General features: G+C 39.2%; 1 protein-coding gene across 2 annotated transcripts in view; it reads right to left on the reverse strand.

The window, feature by feature from the left end:
- Positions 1-1,741: 1,741 nt before the first annotated feature.
- Positions 1,742-23,970, reverse strand: part of furinb (furin (paired basic amino acid cleaving enzyme) b) — a 106,271-nt gene continuing 84,042 nt past the window's right edge. Inside the window, exons 9-16 of one of the 2 annotated variants that reach the window (XM_053642297.1) lie at positions 19,784-19,996; positions 11,461-11,561; positions 9,732-9,835; positions 9,498-9,615; positions 8,239-8,301; positions 7,784-7,908; positions 6,799-6,927; positions 1,742-4,520 (exon numbers count right to left, since the gene is read on the reverse strand). In XM_053642297.1, the coding sequence (XP_053498272.1) occupies positions 3,844-4,520; positions 6,799-6,927; positions 7,784-7,908; positions 8,239-8,301; positions 9,498-9,615; positions 9,732-9,835; positions 11,461-11,561; positions 19,784-19,996 (1,530 nt within the window). In that variant the 3' untranslated portion in view covers positions 1,742-3,843. Of the gene's footprint in view, positions 4,521-6,798; positions 6,928-7,783; positions 7,909-8,238; positions 8,419-9,497; positions 9,616-9,731; positions 9,836-11,460; positions 11,562-19,783; positions 19,997-23,970 lie in introns of both variants that reach the window. The other variant, XM_053642296.1, reaches the window with a different exon arrangement.

The raw sequence follows: 23,970 nt of genomic DNA on the forward strand, positions 1-23,970 counted from the left end.
TAACAATACATAAAAAAAACCCACTGAGTTTCAGTTTGGCCTGTCTGCAAACCAATATTGTATTTCTTCTTTACTCCTCATGTAACAGACTTGCAAACAGCAGTTCTGAAGGTTGCCTGCTGACAGGGAAGGTAGGGTGTAGGCATGTTTTTTAGCAATAAGCTGGAACCGTTAATATTGTGTTAATGATTTCTAATGTATTCATGCCAAACATTTCTGTTTCTGACCGCAATCTCCACATGATGTATTTGGAGTTTGGCTAAACCTGACTGGCCTACTTGTTGTGTGTGTTATTTGATTCCAGATTTCGCATCTTCCACTCAAATGACGCATTCAGGACTGGACTACTGAACCACACATTGAGTTCAGAGTTTGAAGTTTCATAGCAATGCTTGTACACCTTCCCCTAATGAGAGTAATGTGAGGCTGGAGGAAACATCTGGCAGAAATAATCCGGTGTAGTTAGTAAGATTTGGCTTAAATGTTACACGAGATGATAAACTGACAACCTCAGCTTAAGCTGTAGTGAAACCTTTACCAAGCAGCCAGTGGTTCAGACTCGAGAGGAAAGAATGGGGTAGTGGAGCAGATGAATGTATTTTTTAACATAAACATTAATGGTAAATAGTGAACAGCTATCACATGGAAAGTTGAGGCAAGCTGCCTGTCCGTGCCCCAAAAGCACACATGTTGTATCCTAGTTATAATTCCAGGCATGCAGTTGCTCTAGGCGTGAATTAAAGTTGGACCTCTCTCCCAGCAGAGTTAATTATGGAAATCATTTTCTATGGACTATTTCCATAAACTATATCTTACCATGCTTTAGACAGCATGGAAGTTCTCTTCTCAGTATCTGATAAATCTAAGATTTGCCACTCATAAATCTAGTAATGTTCTCCCAGTGCATTCCCCACACAGTAAACAGACAACAGTGGGTTATTAAAGTAAAGCTGTGCATGACTTTCAGATGAGGATTAGCCATTATCTGCATGTATATATTTCCTGGTTTCAATATTTAACCTTTCCATAGTCATTTCCTGTTCTGCCCTACAGAGCTTTACCACTCCGACAAATATATTATTCTGAAAGCCCCAACATTCTTTATAGCTAAAAGCACACTAAATATAAATGTACAACTGTAGAACTCTACTATAAGTAAGATATATAAATTATATATATAAATTATATATATATATATAATCTTACCTATAATAGAGTTCTACATAGTACTAAATAATATCATAAAAAATAATATCAATACCTTACTTATAGTAGAGTCAACACCTGCGCATTAATGCACTTATCGCGTCAGACAATCATGTGGCAGCAACACAATACATACAATGATACAGGTCAAGAGCTTCAGTTAATGTTCACATCAATCATCAGAATGGGGAAAAATGGGATTTCATTGACTTTGACCGTGGTTGGTGCCAGAGGGGCTGGTTTGAGTATTCCATACCTAATAGTCACTAGATTTTACACAGAATGGTGCAAAAGCAAACAAAACTTTGAGTGAGTGACAGGTCTGTGGGTATAGATCCGTATCTGCATGATTCGATGCATTATGCTGCTGCCACCTGATTGGCTGACTGGATAATTGGATGGATGAACCGGTGCACAGGTGTTCCTAATAAAATGGTTGGTGAGTGTATAAAACCACTATTTAGAAGAACTATTCATGAGATGAACCTTTTGAAAAAACACAAGCATTCACATTTTTTGCAATGAATTTCAAAACCAGAGTGACCAGAGGGAATTTAATTAAAATTAATTTAATAAGATAACCAACATCTTTTAAATTATGAACACGTGATTGAAGGATGGAACTCATTGCTCTTCATACCTATTATTTCTGAAACCGAAGAATTACTAGTGCTGAACATGAGTGGCATTTCCACCATGGGGGTTCATATTGTTTACTGCAAATACACTATAACAAAATCCAAAGCTTGGAACACAGAGAGCCAATCACAGAGCTTACATTGATCTTTGTTCATAACAAATGCCAAACACTCTCTTGAGCCCCTTACCACACTGGTTCTGACAGCTTTCAGTGCATCAAACCTCAAAATCAATAAAACTTCCTTTGGGGCAAAGAAAATTACTCTGCCCAGTGCATGAGAAAAGAGAAAACTCATTATACAAGGTTATTTCAACTCCCAGACGTTCCAAGCCAATTTATCCATAGCAAGTTTCTTGCTTAGGTTGATCTAGATCAAAGTTGTTCTGCCCTGCATGGTATTAAGGTTAACTAACACTCAACATACTTGACCTAACTCATGACTGGCCTAACAGTTAGCTGAGGAGTCATGTTAGGTGTGTTTATCCAGATTATTCAACTCGAAAGGGCCAGGGATTGGATCTTTAGGAGTTGTGAAATGCTGATATAGCACCAGCAGTGCTATAGCACAGTCTAGAATTCAGCACAGTTTGGTGATCTCTCTCACATTTCTACTAAACTTGGCAATTAATTACTGAATTTAAATCGGGTGTCTATGAGCAGGAAACTGTGCTGGACCCTAGGACTGGAACCGGCCAAACTTGATAAATATAGGCATATAATGGATGATGACATTTTAATTTAATTAAATCCTACCACTGTATGGATACCTTAAATTGGACAATGCTAGAACTTATTTCTCAGACAGTTGATCTACATGAAAATATTTGTGAAACTATGTGAAAACTGACCCATGCCTCTGTTTTCCCATGGTGTTTCAGTGCATATACAATCTACTGCTTTTGTTAATCATTAGCTTTCCATTTCACTGTGTTTGGTTTGTGTTGGTGAAGCCCAAATAAAGGCTGGAACTACATGCACATCCAAGTTTTCCTCTTATAATAATTTCTACAGCATTATCCAAACTACAGCTTAATTCAACCAGCTTCATTATAATGGATGCTGAATTTGAATGTTCAGCACACTTCCATTTGGTAAACTGAAGACTTGCAGCAGACCGGCTAGTGCATGGACAACATTACAACAATATTTGGCTCTCCCTTTGGGTTGGGATTCTTGCATATTGCTTAAGGGCTTACTCAGACTCTCTTTGAGTCTGTTATTCTCAAATGTGTCTCCTATCTACCTCTATTGTTTTCAGAATGATCCAAGCAACCTTCTGGAATAATCTGAATTCTTATTGAGATCACTTTAAGCAATAGCCATCACAAATATTGGAATGTAACAAACTTACTGACACAAAGAGAACGAGAGAGACTAATTAGCAAGTTTTGGCATATAATGCATTGATGATAAAACTGTGTATGTGTGGGCTTTATGCAGTGGTCACTGGCTAATCAAAAATTCTTGTGCATAAATTCAGTCTAGATACTGATAATAAAAGGCCAACTGGAGTAAATTCAGCCCTTTTCAGCTCTAAATAAAACATTAGCATTCATACTCACACACACTGATCTTAATTTGCAGTTTAAATCTCATGACTCAAACCACTACTGAGAATGCAACATAAAGGGATTCAAAATAAATTTAAAATAAAGGGATCTTCCAGACTAGTGGAGCCAATCTATCCTGCTGGGAGTCATCAGAGATTTAAATCCAACCACAAGAATGACTCATGCCACAGCTCTGTATCTCCCTCCTGAACACACACACAGCTGTCTGCCTTTGTGTGTGTGTGTGTGTGTGCGCTCTCTTAGAAGAGTCCAAACATCGCAGGGCCTGAAGTGAGGCAGGCTCGTTTCTCAACTCCAATCTGGTGGACTGACTACAATGCACAAGGTGGGAGAGATGAAAAGAAAAAAATTGGTTAAATCAGCTCACTAGCCCTGGGAGAGGAAGACTGAGGCATGTGAAAAGCAGGACATGGGTCACTGGGAGCGTTAGAGACCACTCTGTGTCTGTATAAAAGCTGTCTTTTCATTGTGGCAGTCCAGTTCTTCATTCTCTGATTCCAAGTTCAGACCACTTGCAATGTCCTCGTCCCCCCACACAGTGGGAATCCCTCGGTACAACACCCTGCTGTTAGTCAAATCCCGACCCAATCCGAAGCCAAAGCCGAATCCGACCCGCACACCTCTGCTGATCGAGTCTGTCACCTGTAGTTTGGTCCTCCTACAGAAAGGGGTGCTGGCTGCTCCTGAATGCAGCTGCAGTAGCACAAAAATAGCTGCAAATGTAGCCAGAATGAAGGCACAGCTCAGCACGGCCACAAGTACAGGCAGATGTGAGGATGTCTCCACTTTGGGCGTCTCTGAGTCTGCTTCCTCCACTCCTTCACTGTGGAGCACTGAGCTGATGGGAGATTTGCGCTGCACCTGGTTCTGATGAAGACATGACGTGCCCACTAGGTGGCTATGGGGTGGGCAAGACAGGCACTCGGCCTCATCAGGCCCAGAGCACGTCAGACATGCAGGGTGGCAGACCAGACACGCTTGCACTGAGGATTGCTCCACCCAGTTCTCCAGAGAGAGGTTGAGGAGCTGCAGTCCGGGTGTGAAACCTGGAGGACAGGACTTCACACAGCCTTGTAGAAAGAGCCACAAACCAGCACTGCACTCTGCAAACCGGAAAAGGAATAACGTTTACCACACCAACCACATGCACCCTAATTATAAGAGTGTCCCATGAGTCCAGCATCATAGGTTTAATTTATATTTTTATAGACATTATGTATCTGAGTAAGGAAAAACGATCCAAGTAATTCTACTTATAGGAATTTGAAGTCAATTTGAAAGAGCAGGTATACACAGAGAAAATTAGGGATGTTGAACATTTGGGTCAGCGCATTGAGGCATGTATTGTCTCAATAATATTGTATGGATATTAAGTCTATACTTGCATATTGGGAAAATGGTGGATATATCGATCAAGTTCTGTAATTTAAATATTTTGTTTTGCCATTTTTAAATTTTCTCCTATGATGCTGGAATTATAGGACACCTTGTAGTTATTAAAACTAACAAAATGTACAAATAATATTATTATTATTTTATAATAATTTAAAAAATTATTAGTATTTAAAAAATGGAAATCCACCATATATATATATATATATATATATATATATATAAAAATCATGCATCCATCCATTTTCTGTACTGCTTATCCTACAGGCTCGCAGGAAACTTGGAGTCTATCCCAGGAGGAATGGGGCACAAGGCGGGGGACACCCTGGATGGGGTGCCAACCCATCGCAGGGCACATTCACACAATACAGACACTTTTTTGGACATGCCAATCAGCCTACCAAGCATGGGGAGAACATGCAAACTCTGCACACACAGGGCCACAGCGGGAATCGAACCCTCAACCCTGGAGGAGTGAGGCAAATGTGCTAACTACTAAACCACTTTGCTCCAATGCTAAAATCAATCAAATAAAAAAATGAAATGAATCTACAACTATTGACTTTGAAACTAATAAAAATAATAATAAATGTAGATAATATCAATAAAATCTTTCATGTTTCAGTGTGAAATATGCATGGATTGGATTTGGTGTAAATGCTTAATGTGCAAAACAGTAGCTGTAACAGTAGAGTGAGTGCATTGTAGATGATGGTAGAAGATTCTGAATTCTCTTGGGGGTCATGGTAGTGAGCAGAAGGTTGTGAGTTCAAAACCTGTGACTGCTACTGTTAGAACCTGGACCCTCTGTTGTAATTGTAAGAAATGCACACTAAAACTAAACTTAATTCAGATTTTCATAATAATTTAATATTTTTGTGTACATAATCTTTTATAATTTCCCCCAATATTTCACCCTCTATTGTCCTATTACAGTGAGACTGAGGACAGGATAGGGGGGAAATACGTGTTGCATGATTCAAACTACAAAATGATCACAGTACATTTACTCTTGTTGCCGAAAGTAGCCATTATGATTGTCATTGCTCCTTGTAACAGGTAAAATGTGCCTCCAGAATTTATATACACTTACCGTAAAACACTTCAACAGTGAAATCAAAATAAGAACCACATTTAAAAGGCTCGCACAGAGAAGGCATATCTAATGCACTATAGTAATTGCACAATTATCAGTATTATCTAACTGCTCTATTTGTAACTGCAGTAATATTGAATACAGAGTGTAATATCAATACTGAGAGTCAAACGCATCCATTCATTAACAGTACAGATGGAAAGTTAAGGATACATCAATATTACTGCAATTATTGGTCTTAGGAGGAGGTAGTTACAAAGCACCTCCTCATCAAAACAAGAAAAGAACAAACCCTTCACAAGTTATTTTCCTCCTGATAAAAATGTGCTTTATCAGTAATTCACTTCCTCCTGGCAATGGCCCTCTACATAGTGTTTTTCAATACTGAAAGTCAAATGAATATTCATTATGATAGAGTCAGAGCTGATAAAAGAGACTCATTAAGACATGGCCAAGAGACTGGTGTATGTGGATGTGTCAGTGTGGAATATACACCGATTAGTGTATAACTTTAAAAGTCACCTGCCTAATATTGTGTAGGTCACAAATAACACCTTAAAACATTTTAATAATTGGCATAATTGCAATTCATGTGATATCATGAATATTCATATATATATATATATATATATATATATATATATATATATATATATATTCTCATGTTCATGTACTGTATATTCAAGTTGTAATTTCATGGTCATGAAAACTGTGGTAACTTTTAAGTAACAGTATATTTGAGGGAAAGAAGGCAGTTCTGTCAAACATGTCAGCGAGCCAGGCTATCACCCGTGGTTGTTCTTCATTCACTTTCCATTTCTAGATGTTTGCAGTAACTTTAATAATATTTTTCACTGTTTAGTGTGTGTGTGTGTGTATTAGCTTGTTCTTACCAATGCATATCTGCTGGGCATCAAATGTTTTACAGCTGTTGTTGGAAGGCCGGCTGAAATCTGAAGCAGAAGGGTCCACAGCACTGGAGCCGGTTCCATATAGGATTAGTGTGAACTGTGAAAGAACACCTGGATGTGTAAAAGAGAGAAATGGAATTACTGACAGATTACTGACAGTGTATACACTCATCATCCACTTTATTAGGAACACCTGTACAACTGTGCATTCATGCAGGTATTTAATCAGCCAATCATGTGGCAGCAGCAGCACAATGCAAAAAAATCATGCAGATACAGGTCAAGAGCTTCAGTTAATGTTGACATCAAACATCAGAATGGGCAAAAAAGGGATCTCAGTGACTTTAACTGTGGTATGGTTGTTGGTGCCAGAGGGGCTGGTTTGAGTATTTCAGAAACTGCTGATCTCCTGGGATTTTCACACAACAGTGTCTAGAGTTTACACAGAATGGTGTGAAAAACAAAAGAACACCGAGTGAGCAACAGTTCTGTTGGTGGAAATGGCTTGTTAATGAGAGAGGTCAGAGGAAATGGCCAGATTGGTATGAGGTGCCAGGAAGGATAAAGTAATCACTCTTGTGAGTAGAAAAGAATCTCAGCATGCAACAAAACATCAAACCAGACCTTCTAGTACCAACAACCATGCCAGGATCAAAGTCACAGTGATCACAATTTTTCTTCATTCTGATGTTTGATGTGAACATTAACTGAAGCTCTTAATGCAGACCTGTATTGTGCTGTTGCCACATGCTTGGCTGATTAAATAGCTGCATGAATGTGCAGTTGTACAGGTGTTCCTAATAAAGTGGATGGCAAGTGTACATTACAGAAAATAAAAGAAATGGAAAGTTGATGACAGAAGAGGTCTGGCCAAATCCTAACCATGAACCATCACTTAACAAGTCATTATTTCTGATATGACATTTTAATCTTTAAAGTATCCATCATTTAAAATTAAGAATTTTACCATTATCATTAAGCCCAGCCACATTCTCTATTTCCAGTGTCCACTCTCCTTGTGGGTCCTCATCCCATGCATGTGTGGTCATGAAGGCCCAGTCATTGAAACCCTCTGGTGAGTTGTCCTGGGGCCTGAGATGCACACACGTGCGCACAAGCACACACACACACACACACACACACATACACACACACACACACACACACACACACACACACACACACACACAGACAGACAGACAGAGACACAGACAGAGAGAGAGAGAGAGAGCAGTATGCAAACTATCTTGTACTAATATGATTCAACATTTATTACACTTGTGTATCTGAAAACATTTATTCTACCTGGAAGAGTAATCAAGCAAGAGTAATCAACGAGTACTTGATGAAATGCATAAACAGCTGAAATGTGTGTGGCCTTCTTTAATTTTACGTTATTGTGTAGGATATGTGTGAGTTTACCTGGGAGCTAGCAGTGTAGACCGGGTCCCCAGAGGGCTGAAGAGGTTGATGGCCAGGTTCCCTCTGTGTGTGTATGAAAGTGTGAGTCTGGCCTGCACATGCTCCAGTGAGCTCACAAATTCAGGCTGTCCTAAACAGGCATCCACACTCTTACTAAACACCAGATGGTTCCTCACATCCCTACAACACAGCAGCATAACATGAACTGTTCCAAAAAAAATACTGACAAGAATGATGGACTCTTTGAAAACTAATTTGAAAGCAAAGTTAGACTTTTTTATTCACTATGTGCAATCTTTTTTTATTTTATTTAAATCACCGCTTCATGCTGAACATTCGCAATAAAACCTGAAATATTAGCACTGATCGATTGACAGTGAATAGATTTGAAGACATGTTCAAATCTCATCAAGACTCAAGAACAATTTTACTTCATTATGCCAGAGCCATATCTCCCTACAGTTCTCACCTGGTGTCCCACTGAAGCTAAGCAGGGTTGAGCCTGCGTAGGAGTCGGGGTATAACTCCGGTGTCCTGGTAAAATTCCCCCATTGGCCCTTCTCTACCATGGACCCCTATCACCCCATCTCACTCTATTCTCCACTAATAGCTGATGTGTGGTGGGCATTCTGGTGCACTATGGCTGCCGTCGCATCATCTACACACTAGTGGTGGTTGAGGAGATTCCCCTCCCCCTCCCCATGTAAAGCACTACATAAATGTAACTGTAACTTTGTTGGTAATGTGTTTTGTTTGTTAGAGTGGCAAGCAAATATGTTTAACAAATAAAAAATTTATAAGGGCATAACCAGAAATATTGATATCAGCTATTAAGAATGTCTACCGCTCAAAAATAGAAGGCCACAATCCAAAGCACAAATTTCACTATCTGGCAAGATCATAGCAGTTTTTGTTTAGCTTTATTCCCACATAATACAGTATTTTTAATAGTGTGTAGAGCTGAAGTTTCCAAATAACATTAGGATAATGACTAGGCAAGGTCATTTAGGATTCAATTAGAAACAGTTTAAGCAATATCATCATCATCATCATCATCATCCAGAAATGTCCATCCATCTGTCAGCCACAATGAGTTTGCGATAGTCATCCGTTGTATACAATATTGGAGGTATGAGTAGTAACAAAGTCAACAAAAAATCACAAAGTTGTCATTGTCTGCATTGCTGGAATCACATTCAGGTATCTAGCCTCCTCAGGCAGCTCACCCTGTGTGTGCACGTTTCTTTGAACTTTTGTACCTGGGTTCAGTCAGCATGTCGATAACACACTTGTGTTGTGGCCCCACACTGGTCCAGTTCTGGGCCAATGCCACCATGGCACTTGCATCTAGCAAACCATAGCCATATGAGTGGCTCACTACCAGAAAATGAAAGAGAGAGAGAGAGAGAGATGGAGAGGTGAAGTCAGCCAAGTTCATTTGAGCCATGCAACTGTTTCCAATTCCCAACTGGATGACAACATCTGTTTATTACCTAAGCGGCCCACTCCATTGGTCCTCCAATCGTTTGTGATGAGGTGGGCGGGACGTGCTGCTCTAATCACCAGGTGTTGCATGTCCCTCCAGGTCAAATTCATACTGTATTAAGACAAAAGAGAGAAGGAAAGGGGAAAGTCATTACAATTATTGTAATACAACAGCAGAATAATATACTAATTAACAATTCATAGTTATGCTAAATACGACAGTGTTAATAACCAAACCATGCTAGATGCAACTCTATATTTCAAACTGAAGTCAAAATTAGCAAATGATTTCTACCATAAATGTAGCTAAATTAATCCACTGCATGGCACAACACATGGCTGTGTGAGTGTGTGCAGCCCACACAGAGGCACATAAACATCCAGCAGTGCTGCTAACACTGAATTCTAACTCACCCTAAGCACCCGAGTAGTCAATAAAAACAAAACACAAAAAAATCAGTGAAATTGATTCACTCTACTACTTTAATGTGACAAATGAAATGTCATCTGCTGTGGCGTTCACAAATCTAAAACAATGGTCAAGTTAATCAGTTTGTGTCACTAATTAACCATCATAATAAATGACTTTGTAAATGAATTTGCCATAACTGTAATTTATAATCAGGACAGTCTGACCTAGAGATGATTGGGCAATGCAGCACACAGGAGACTCTCAGAGAAAATAAACTGCCCCAGCCTCTCCACACAGAAACAGGCTCTGAAGTCACCTTCAACTAAACATCATCATAAACACCACCCAGAGATTTAATAGGGAGAAAAAGTGCCATAAGGAGGGGTAGGGAGAGAGGGAGGGAGAGGGGAAGGGAGAGAGAGAGAGACAGAGAGAGAAAATGCAAGGCACCTCGGGCAAATATAATCAAAGCATGAATAAGAGGGGTTTACTGCTCCAAACGGCAGGGACTGAACCAGAAAAGCTCTATTCTGTTTTCTTCACAACACTCCATTTCACATGCCTATCAGTGATCTCCAGCCCTTAAATGATACTGTGCTTCCGTGGACACACCCATATTCCCTGCACTGGGGAACAAAATTTTTTTTTTTTGCTGATCGGTAATATTTCATGGTCTTATTGGTGTGCTTTAGTGTGGAAGGGAAGACTATTGCATGGCTCTGTGAGGGCTCATAATTGAGGATGATGACTAGCTATTATGAGGATGCCACTGAGCTCTTCTGTGACTCCTTTCTCAGCTAAAACTGGCAAACAACTCCATTCTTCTGTGCACAACTCTTCACCACATTTCATGGAGGACACATCAGATTTAAAAAGTGACTTACAGGAGTTGGTGCATTTGTGTTAGGGCTGTTAAAGTAATCATATGTTAATCATAATCATGTTCTCTTGTTTCATCAATGAATTAAACAATCAATTGCCATACTGACTGGCTAATTAACTAATGCTAGATATAATATATTTTTGGACTGCTATCTAGTGCTTTACATCATGTATTACTTTGAGTCAACGATGTGACAGACTGTACTGTAGACAGGTGATGACCGTGTCACTGTCAATATGAAACAATGAACTGTGAATGTGTGTGTTGGAGAGGGGAGGGTAAAAGAGTTTAAAAGTGAGGCATGTAAGTTAATGCGGGTAACTGAAGAGTTGGACTCAGGTAGCAGGGCATTTGTTGTAAATATGGGACACGTCTGCCAAAGTGTGTCCCCTAAGTAGGTGTGTGGGTGGGTGTGAGTGTGTTGGCAGATTTCGTCACTCACTTAGCTTCCAGGGCGAGAGCAATAATGCCTGCAGCCAGAGGGGCTGAAGCAGACGTGCCAGTGTGTGAGTCCGTGCACTTGTTCCTTAGATCGGTTGTCACCTACACACATACACACAGACACACAGACACACACACACACACAAAAACAAACTAGAAATTAGATATTATGAAAGTTATTGAAAACGTATTGAAATGAAAAATGACAGCCTGGCTCGTTGACACATTTGACAAAGCTAGCAACCGGAGCAACCTCTGTCCCTCATTCACTCACTGCTACCGGGATTCCGGCTGTCCCAAAGATTAATAAGATGGCACCGTCATCATCATGGCTGACTGGACATGAGTTTAATTAGGGCCACTGAGACCTGGGGCAGTCCTGGCATTCTCCTACAGTCTGGGATAGAACATGGTCCAGCCCCAGGCAACACTACCATCAGGAATCACATACAGTAACAGAGCCACACACACACACACACTCAACTGCCAGTTTATTAAAGGAGACCTATTATGCTCCTTTTTACAAGATGTTATAAGTCTCAGGTGTCCCCAGAAAGTTTCAGCTCGAAATTCCCACTTTTATTATACCATACAATAAATTTGTTATACCATGCTGTAAATGCCCCTTTTTGGGTGGAAGCAAAAACACACTGTTTTCGTGTGTGTCTCTTTAAATGCAAATGAGCTGCTGCTCCTCGGCCCCTTTCCGAAAAAGGGCTTTGCCTTTACAGCTCGTGCTTTGGATACTGGATACTGACAACAAAATATCAGGAGAACCAATGTGACTGACACCTTAAATACCTGTATTTAGCCCTATATGTATGAATTTTACAGACAGTAAAATTTTACACACAGTTTTTGGGGATAAAAATAAAAATGACGACATAGCTGAATACAATCAGAGACAATGGTAACTTTAGTTGCGTTAGCTTTGCAAACATTCACAAAATATAAAGTGTGATACTTACGTCTTCTTGATATGAAGCTAGATCATGAACAGTTGGTACTGATCCATGCTTGAGAATCAACTTTTCAGCAAATCCTGCTTTGTATTGACCCTCGTTTGCAAAGCAGTCTGGTGTAAAATGACTCAAACAAACATATGAATTTAGCTATTTTTTGGGCCCCATTTCTTTCAAAAATAAAACTCCACTGCGTCTTCAGTGGCTCTGATGCTGGGAGTACACGAAGACTCTTATGTTCATTCTTACAGTCAACAACAGAACAACACTTACGAAGCTGAGACATTCTTCTTTTCACTATAGCTTATCACTGTAGTTTATCAATCACTGTAGCTGCTCCAGTGTGGAAAACATGGTGGACTGTGTGCAGCTCACCTAGGGTATCTATGCTAATAGGGCAGAGTCTGTCACCAGTCATGGGCAGGGCCTGTTCCAATGTAACGTCACAATGGATAGAAAATGCGATTTTTTACTATTTATGATTTATGGGGAATATAAAAAAAGGAATAGGTGGATTTTTACCATTATAGTTTGGTTGTGTACACACACTGCAGACACACATTTATGTTCATACACCATGTAAAAGTGAATTTTGCATAATAGGTCCCCTTTAAATATACCTATAAGTGGCTATAAATTGAATATCAGGGCTAAACCCCCCTGTCTTTCAAAAATAAAATGAATATAATTTTATTGTTGGGATTCACATCAGATTATTAGCTGTTAACAAATGTCATTAAGGTGGATTATTTTGGGCTTTTGTGGAATCAAGTGCAAGAGCACCACCAATCAGCAAAAGAAAAAGAACATTACACAGAATTGTATGAAGAAGTGATGCTATGGCTGATTACTTTGTAACCCAGTCTGTTGATTCATCCGGCCTACCAGTGACGGTTGTGTCAGGCGATTACACAGTGTGACCTGCCCTAGATTCGATCTCATTTGATCTTTTCCATCCTGAATCAATCAGATGTCTATAACATGTCATCAACAATAACTGAGAAGGCACACATCAAATACACTTGCAGGTGTAATTATTTTGAATGAGATGAGCTATTCATTCTATCATCCTTTTTCCACAAAATGCCTTTTGAAGGAGAAACTACAAGTAGATAGACTAAGCACACACTGTACAAAGAAAGTACAAATTACACAAAAGGACAGATGACAGAACAGTAAGTTTAGTGTTTTTTTTCCCACTTAAAAAACCCCCTGAAATCATGAATGCTGCTGCCTGTCTGCGTCTAAATGTGTGAATGTGTCATACTTTTGCCCCACATCATTCTTATTATTATCTTATCATTGCAATCAATGAGACTTTGTGATATAATGCATTAATTGCTCAACAGTAATATGTTGATAATGCTGATAGATATTAGATATTAGCCTTCACATCTAATGTCACGATCAGCTGCCACTAAAACTTGCCTAAATAATTACAGACAGTAGCTCAGTAGTACTCTAACCACCACTGACATGATATTACATGTATAGTGGAGCACTCTCAGTACAGCAAGGACACAGTAGTGGGAAGTGTGTGGCACTGACACTGGAGACGGTGATTAACGCAAATCGTGCATGGAAAAAGATAAGCTGCAGTCTTTATCTGTACACCAAAAATATGCACTAAAAAAGTAGATGTGTCTAACATACACACTCTTTAAAAACGCCAGTACTGTTGCTGCACTTGATATACTGTTATCGGCACCACACATACTAACATGCCACTACAATGTCACTACCACTGCTGCACTGAGAATGGTCCTACTGCTAGTTGGACCACTAGTGTCGTTCCCTTCCATTGATGGATCAGGCAGACAAATTATGCATAGCAACAGATGGCTACAGTTAATAATTTATCCATCCATCCATCCATCCATCCATTTCCTATACCGCTATTCCAACTGGGTTGCGTGAAACCTGGAGCCTATTCCAGGGAGTATCGGGCAGAAGGCGGGGTACACCCTGGACGGAGTGCCAATCCATCGCAGGGCACAATCACGTTCACACACCCACTCATACACTACGGACACTTTGGACATGCCAATCAGCCTACCATGCATGTCTTTTTACTGGGGGAGTTCACCAAGGAAACCCCCGCAGAATGCAGAGAACATGCAAACTCCGCACACACAGGGAAGCGGTGGGAATCTAACCCCCAGTCCTGTGAGGCGAATGTGCTAACCACTAGGCCACCGTGTGCCCTTAATTTAGACCTACAAAATGCACATATATGGTAGGTATACATATATATATAAATAGGTATATATAAAAAGACAGATATGTGTAAGCCCAGGGTGGGTGTGCTAAATAAATGAGTGTAGTATGTACTCTTTGCACACGCATTAGCACTCACACATAACACATGGACAAACACTCAAGCATACTCCCAAACAGCACTAAATAAATAGTGTTTATAAAACTCCATCCCATCCAAACCCATCAGCCAGAACTGGGATTACCCCTGACACCTTAACAAAATGGAAGGTCCAAGGGGAAGAGCCAAATGCTATCAATGTCAAAAGTGTGCACATAGGGACACACTCCACAATTTCAAATGAGCTGTTTATGGCCGGCTGCTTCTCCTGTGCTGGGGACAAATGAGGATGGGGAAGAGGAGGAAGAGAGAGAGAGAGAGAGAGAGAGAGAGAGAGAGAGAGAGAGAATTGCTCATCTCCAGAATCCACAATCACTCTCACTGGCACATATAATTACTAGCAAATCGTAGCGAATTAGGCGATTGTCCCTCAGGCAGAAGAAAATGGTGAGCACCTCAACAAGTAGCATGAAAGGTTTAAAAGGCTTATCAGACTACATTGTTGAAACTGTAACGCCTATCCACAAATGTAATGTGCTTTCAGTTTAGGCTTAAAGGATTTAATTAACTTTAAAGCTGTGTCTAATTTAGTTGTAAGTCAGTGTGGTGTGACTGACAACACCAGACACTTCTGAGAGAAAAAAGAGCACCCTACTAAATACAGTGGGGGAAATAAGTATTGAACACGTCAACATTTTTTCCAGTAAATATATTTCCAATGAGGTTATTCACAAGAAATTTTCACCAGACATCAGTCTTAACTCAAGAAATCTGCAAATATAAAGAATTCACAACATTATAGTCCATAAACAAAGTTATGTGTAATAAAGTGGAATGACACAGGAAAAAAGTTGAACACGCTAAGAAAAATCAGTTCTCCAAGGCAAGGTAAGGCAAGGAACCAGATGAAATCTGTAATTCATTATACCTCCTATCTGTGCAAATTAATATCAGTTGGATTAGTAAATTGATGGTCTATAAAAAGGCTTTTCAAGCCTTGTCACTCAAGAAACATCTCATGATGGGTAAAAGCAAAGAGCTCTCCCGAGACCTTTGTAACCTTAATATTGCGAAACATATTGATGGAATCGGATACAGATGTATTTAAAAACTTCTGAATCTTCCAGTAAGCACCATTGGAGCCATTATCCGCAAGTGGAAGCAACATAACTCTGTCATCAACCGGCCATGCACAGGAGCTCCTCGCAAGATTTCTGACCAGTGAGTCAGAAGAATAGTCAGAAGAGTAGCCCAAGAGCCAAGGACCACTCAGAAAGAGCTCCAGAAACACTTGGAGGCAGCAGGTGCCATCATCACAGAGAAAACAATAGACAATGCACTCCACTGCTCACGACCACCCTGCAAGACTCCATTACTAAAGAAAAGGCATGTCAAAGCTTGTTTAAAGTTTGCTACAACTCATTTGGACAAGCCTATGAAATACTGGGAGAGTGTAGTCTGGTCAGACGAGAGCAAAATTGAACTTTTCGGCTGTCATACCATGTTTGGATAAGAAATGACACTGCACATTACCCTAAAAACACTATACCAACAGTGTAGTATGGTGGTGGAAGCATCTTGATATGGGGCTGTTTTTCATCGCATGGTACTGGCAGACTTCATATAAGTGAAGGAACGATGAATGGAGCCCTTTATCGGGAGATTCTTGAGAAGAATCTGCTGCCATCCACCAGGATGATGAAGATGAGATGTGGGTGGACCTTCCAGCAGAACAACGATCCAAAGCATACAGCAAAGGAAACTCTCAATTGGTTTCAGAGGAAAAAAAAATCAAGGTGTCCAGTCAATCACCTGACTGGAATCCATTTGAACATTTGTGGAAGGAGCTAAAGATCAAGGTTGACAAAAGGCAATATGTTTAGAAGAATGGGCCAAAATCACACCTGAATACTGTGGCCGATTAATTTCTTCATACAGGAAGCATCTTGAAGCTGTCATTACAAACAAACATTTCTCCACTAAGTATTAAATAAATTTCAGTTAACGTGTTCAATACTTTTTCCTGTGTCAATCTTCTTTATTACACATAACTTCATTTATGGACTTTAATGTTTGGATTTCTTTATATGTGTGAATTTCCTGAGTTAATACCAAAGTCCAGTGAAAATTTTGTGTGAATACCCTCATTGGAAATATATTTACTGAAAAAAATGTTGATGCATTCAATACTGATTTCCCCCACTGTACATACTACATATATGATGGTACTGCACACAGATCTTATATGCAGATCTTGGCCCTGTTTGTTATCACTAATACTATTCCACACAGTTATGCACTGACTATCGTTCACTACCCTTATCTCTCTCTTCTCTGTGAAAGTTGTGACATATGAGCAAATATGTCCTGCCTGTTGTGTTCCTAGTAAATTTCGGAACATGTTTTTGAGCACCAAATCAGTGGGAGCTTAATCCCCTGAGGCCATGCGATATTTTACTGTACAGCTTGTGAGAGCATGCAGGAATGCAGATAATGGAAAAATTTCTCTCGCCTCATCTCACATTCTTTTTCACCACAAGGTGTAACAGCTGTTACCGATCCTCATTGGGAAGAACAATGAAACACTCACTGTAACTGCAAGAAAGCTAGCATCTGTTCTTTTTTCAGACATGTACAGATCCTCTTTGAGAACAGGCGCTAATGAGCATGTAGGTCTGTGTTTGCATGCATACATGTGTGGGTCTATACACTGTGTGTGTGTGTGTGTATGTAATATATATTATATATATATATATATATATATATATATATTTATATTATAATTATTCACCCCCGTGGCAAATCAGGTTTATTGTCAAAATTTATAGACTTTCAGCTGTTTGCAATGAACAAATTAAACAAAAGCAATTGAAATAGTTCAACACAATGAATGCTTCAAGTGGTTTCCCCAAATTCAACTGAAAATGCAACTTATAATGACTTCTCCAGTTTCTAAATTATTTAACCCCTACAAGGCAAGCATCTTTAGTACTTAGTAGAGATGTTATAGCCTACTTCAAATGAAATGCATAGCCAGACACCAGCTTCTGGCAACGTTCTTGAAGAATCTTAGCCCATTCCTCATGAGCAATGGCCTCCAGTTCAGTAATATTCTTGGGTTTGCGTGCTGCAACCCCCTTCTTCGAATCCCACCAGAGATTTTCTATGGGGTTCAAGTCAGGTGACTGTGATGGCCCTGTAGAATCTTCCAGGACTTCTGCAACCAAGCCTTGGTGGAATTTGAGGTTTGCTTGGGATCATTGTCTTGTTGGAAGGTCCAATGATACCCAAGCTTCAGCTTCCTCACAGACGGCATGATGTTTTCTCCTAGGATTTCCTGATACTTCAATGAATCCATCTTGCCTTCCACACGCTGCAGGTTTCAAGTGCCAGGGGATACAAAGCAGCTCCAGACTATCACCGAGCCACCACTGTGGAGCTTTACTGTGGACAGAGTGTTCTTTCTTCATTCTTCTTCCTCCATACATATCACTCGTCCATCGTTCCGAAAAGTTTCAGTTTCACTGTTTACAAGAATGAAAACTGCCTGTACTCATTTATATGTATGAAATTAAGTTGGCCTGCTGTGTGCATGCTATTAAACAGGATTTTCTGAAGGGAAACTGATACCTGAACTATGAATATGTGTGTGAGGCTGGTATTGGCAAGTATTTAATAATAGAAAAACTCATTAAAATAGGGATTCATACATCATATAATATTCAATTGTATCTGTATATTTTAACAACGTCAAAAGCAGCTTTAAAGAAATATATAAACTCTCTCTCTCTCTCTCTCACACACACACACACACACACACACACAAGTCAGGAATAGGAACAAAACTACACCTGCTATTACAGTAGCTGGAGACTGCATGTATAGTTTACAAACTATTGCTAATTAAATAAGGAAAAATATCTAGTATAAACTATAGTTTACTCATTACTGGTAATTAAATAGGAACAAATTATAATAGTTGTTCCTTATATAATGGTCTTTGCATTTAAGGACTAAACTATGCATTCTTATACCACAGTGCTGTTTAATACTTGATTCTGATTGGCAGACAGACGTTTTAAGGTGTGCAATTATTTTTCAGTTAATGCACAGCTAAAGTAGCTCCAGGCAGGTCTTGAATGCATTACAGTTCCATATCACTTCGCTGAGTTAACTGAACTAACGGAAAAGTTAGCCTAGTGTCCACCACATTATACAGATCTAACAACAAACATAATGACAGACAATTTAAATTTTCCAGAAATAAGTAAATAATAATTGATGACGGGCCATTTATTTACTAAAAAAAAAAATTCGCACCCATGGTGGTAAGGCGGCCACTTGAAGCGGAGGCGAGAGAGAGAGAGAGAGAGAGAGAGAGAGAGAGAGAGAGAGAGAGAAAGAAAAACAAAAGAGAGTGCAAGAGAGCACGTGTGATTGCAGTAATGAGACAGAAAAGCCTGCCATCAAGTATCAATATTTATTTATTTGTTCCATTTTCTGCAGTAATAAAAAAAGCAAAACCCCTGTGAACAAGTAGGCCTATCAATATTTATTTATTTGTTCTATTTTTATATTATCAGCATGAAACCAAAATCAACTGTAATTTTCTAACAGTTTGACAGCCTGTCATCAATTATTCTTTACACAGATTCCAATGGCACACTAAAATATGTTGTGTGCCTAATAAGACTCATCCATAAAAAACATTTTGCTGTGTCTAGTTAGCCTTTTTGCAATAAAAAAGATAATAAAAAATAAACATTTTCTAATTCTATTTAATCTGAGTATGTAAGTCTACATATAGTACTGTTTCTATGTTTAAGATAAAATAAAATTTAAGATGCATAAACTAGATTATAGAATTGAGAATTTTTTGCTTTGCTGATGATCGTAAGCTTTGCCAGTAAGAATGGCATTACATAATAGCAAATTAATAACGATAATAATAAATATGTGGCATTTAGGTTTTGGTTTTTAGCCTAGTGTGTGGCTTGAATTTCAGTTTCAGCCAAAAATGTAGCATGAGTGTGTGCAATACTCACAATCTGTTTTTCGTTGAGGTTGCCACTGCTGTAGGTGGTAGCGAGTGTGGAGGAGCAGGCCTCGCTGTACCATGGCACATTGCCATATTGAGTCGTGCTGCTAATGGACAACGTGTAGATGCTGTTGGTGTATCCATCACAGTTACAGCTGTCCTTCTCCCGGCCACCATTACCTGATGCCCACACAAAAATAGAGCCCAGACCGCCTCGACCCTACATGACACACAGACACAGACACAGACACACACACACACAAACTCATCTTGCTTTGTATGCCACAATGGAGTAAATACACATGCACATAAATTCTCTATATACAAATGTGTGACAAATGAAATATAAAAACCAAAAACCAAGTGTCTTAGTATGATGTTGAGCAACCACAAGGCACCAGAACTGCTTGTCACAGATTCTACAAGTCTCTTTAACTGTACTGAAGGGAAATTGGGGTTTAGATTACATATTACTCATGAGAGCATTCAGTGAGCCCTAATGCCCTGTGGGTGGGGGCATTGTCATCCTGGAAGAGATCACTCCCATCAGGATATAAATGTTTCATCATACGTTTAATAAAGTTGATCAGTCAGAATAACTGTGCATTGATTTTGGTGTGATGCTTCCCTCAAAGGGGACTCAAACCATGCTAGTAAAATGTTCCCTACAGCATAATAAAGCCATGTTTTTCCCTTTATTCTTTCACCCATCTGCATTAACATTTCACTACCATTATCTGCAGTTAAACACCAATATTTGCTAAGGTACTACCACTAAACAAATCCTCACTGAAGTGATAATCTAACAACAAACAGAACATACTATTAAATCTATTCAAATTAGCCAAACTCCTTTTCTCACAGCATAACACAGAAAATTTCTAAACAAATTTCCAGTGAATCAAAAGGAGAAAACAGTGTTTGGAAAGATCACACATTATTTGCTTGTTATGTGCAGTGCTGAACATTTTCTCAGTGTCACTGACTCTGAACAGATACAGTCTACACACACCTTTTACAGACAGTGGCAAGAAAAAGTATGTGAACCTTTTGGAAATTCATGGTTTTCTGAATAAATTTATCATAAAATGTGATCTGATCTTCATCTAAGTCAAGGGTATTGACAAATACAATGTGTCTAAAATAATAACAAAAAAAATTCTGATCCCTCATGTCTTTATTGAACACACTAATTCAACATTCAAAATGGCAGTGGAAAAAGTAAGTGAACCCTTAGAATTAATAACTGGTTGACCCACCTTGGCAGCAATAACCTCAACCAGGCGCTTCCTGTAGCTGTGGATCAGACCTGCACATCGTTCAGAAGGAATTTTAGCCCATTCTTCCTGGCAGAACTGCTTTAGCTCGGTCATATTCTTTGGACGTCTCATGTGTATGGCTCTCTTCAATCATTCCAGAGCATCTCTATTGGGTTGAGGTCTCGGCTCTGACTTGGGCCCTCCAAAAGGTGGATTTTGTTTTTCTGAAGCCATTTTGTTGTGGACTTGCTTCGGTGTTTTGGGTTGTTGTCCTGTTGCATCACCCAACTTCTACACAGTTTCAGCTGACGTACAGACATTCTCACATTATCCTGAAGAATTGTCTGATATACTTGGGAATTCATCTTCCCCTGAATGGTTGCAAGCTGGCCAGGTCCTGATGCAGCAAAGCAGGCCCAAATCATAATGTTTCCTCCACCATACTTTACGGTTGGGATGATGTTTTCATGATGATATGCCGTGCCCTTTCTACGCCAGATGTAGTGCTGTGTGGTTTTTCCAAACAGTTCAATCTTAGTTTCATCAGTCCACAAAACATTTTGCCAATACCACTGTGGAGTGTCAATGTGCTCTTTTGCAAACTTCAGGCGTGCAGCAATGTTCTTTTTAGTAAGCAGTGGCTTCCTTTGTGGTGTCCTGCCATAGATACCCTCCTTGTTCAATGTTCTACGTATTGTAGACTCACGAACAGAGATGTTAGCCAGTTCCAATGATGCCTTCAAATCTTCGGCTGTCATTCGGGGTTGTTTCTTTACCTCATTGCTGAGTCTTCATTGTGCTCTTGGTGTCATTTTGACTGGGCGCCCAATTCTTGGTAGAGTAGCAACAGTCCCAAAGTGTCTCCATTTGTAGAATGTTTCTAAACTGTAGACTGGTGAATTTCTAAAGTCTTTGAAATCACTTTGTAACCCTTGCCAGTTTTATGTAAAGCAACAATTCTTGATCGTAGATCCTCTGAAAGCTCTTTTTGGCGAGGCATGGGTCACATAAGCGTGTGCTTCTTGTGCAGAGCAAACTCCAAAAGTTTGAGGGGTTTTTATCAGTCAAAGTAGCTGTAGTCCACACCTCCAAACTCATTTTCTTAACAAGACTCCAAATAGCTTTTTTGAGGTCATTAACTCAAGGGTTCACATACTTTTTCCACATGCACTATGAGGTTTCTTTGTTGTTCGCAATAAAGACATCAGGGATCAGAATTTTTTTTGTTATTATTTTAGACACATTATATGTGTCAATACCCTTGACTTAGATGAAGATCAGATCACATTTTATGACAAAATTATTCAGGAAACCATGAAATTCCAAAAGGTTCACATACTTTTTCTTGCCACTGTAAATAATCTAGCAAACAGCAAGTTAAATCAACACTGAAATGTCATTCAAATTTAATTCATGGAATAAGAAAATTAGAGAGGCCATGGTGTGACCCTGGGGACTGAAAGAAAAAAGGAGCACCTGAGCAGAGAGAGACATTTGCAGCTAAAATGGACCGAATAAGCAAAGGCATGAGCAATAAGAAATAAATAATGAGAGAAATGAAGGAATAAAAAATAGTTCAGGCAAAATTAAAATGCCCAATTTTCCATTTACACCAAATGTAGTTGTTATGGAAGCTAATGTTGCCAGGATACTTTATAGTTATTCAATTAGTACTGTGAATATTTAACTCAGAATGCACTTCTCTTGCCATTTATACATGGATAGTTTCATAATAGCAGAATAATTGTGTATTAAAAAATACTGTACATATACATTTCATAAATGCTTACATTTTAAATTAGCTTCCAAAACAAATGCCCAGTCAGATCCACAAATATTTGGACATAAGTTATTATTATTTTAGTGGTCTACCACAATATAATAGAGTTGAAAATAAATAATGAATATTACTAGCTCAAACCGCAGACTTTCAGCTTTAATTTGAATGTACTTTATATCACTTTTAATTAGACAATTGGCTGCTCAGCCATTCCACAGCCAGGTGTGTGTTATTCCTTCACTATGTAACTTACAAGTAAGTAAATCAAAGGTCTAGAGTTGATTGTTGCATTTGAATTTGGAATCTGTTGTTGTTAACTCTCAAAAATGAAGTCCTAAGAGCTGTTACAGCCAGTGAAGCGAGCCATCATTAGGCTGGAAAAATCTAAACAAATCAGAGGGATAGCATTCTTAACACACTAGTGACGCCAAAACACCCAGAAGACCCTACTTTACCACAAAATTAAACCATTGGTAAGCCTCAAAAACAGAAAGACAAGAAAAAAAATATCTAAAATAATATTTGTGAACAACATTCTGCGGACAGATGAGACAAAGATCAACTTGTACCAGAATGATGGGGAGAGAAAAGTATGGAGAAGGGAAAGAACTCCTCCTGATACGAAGCGTACAGACTCATCTTCTGGCGTGGGCATGAATGGCTGTCAATGGAACTGGTTCCCTTGTATTTATTAATGATGTGACTGCTTTTCTTTTCTTTTTTCTTTTTCTTTGATGTTACTCCTCCTACTTCTGCTGCTGTATCAACTTGAATTTCCCCTACGGGGGATCAATAAAGGTACATCTTATCTTAGCTTATCTTCCTTTCTTATCTTAAAGGAAGCAGCAGGATGAATTCTGAAGTGCATAGGACTGTATTATCTGCTCAGATTCAGCCAAATGGTTCAAAATTAATTGGACGGTGCTCCACACTGCAGATGGACAATGACTGAAACATACCCAAGATTTTTTTAGGGCAAAGAGGAATGTTCTAAATCCGACTGAGCTGCATTTTACTTGCTCAAGGCAAAATCCCCCGAGAACAAGCAGGAACTGAAGACAGATGCAGTAAAACCCTGGGAGAGCACCACCATGGAAGAAACCCATTGTCTGGTGATGTTTATGACTTCAGGAAGTCATTGACTGCAAAGGATTT

The sequence above is a fragment of the Ictalurus furcatus genome, chromosome 14, assembly GCF_023375685.1.
Source record: "Ictalurus furcatus strain D&B chromosome 14, Billie_1.0, whole genome shotgun sequence".
Classification (NCBI taxonomy): domain Eukaryota; kingdom Metazoa; phylum Chordata; class Actinopteri; order Siluriformes; family Ictaluridae; genus Ictalurus; species Ictalurus furcatus.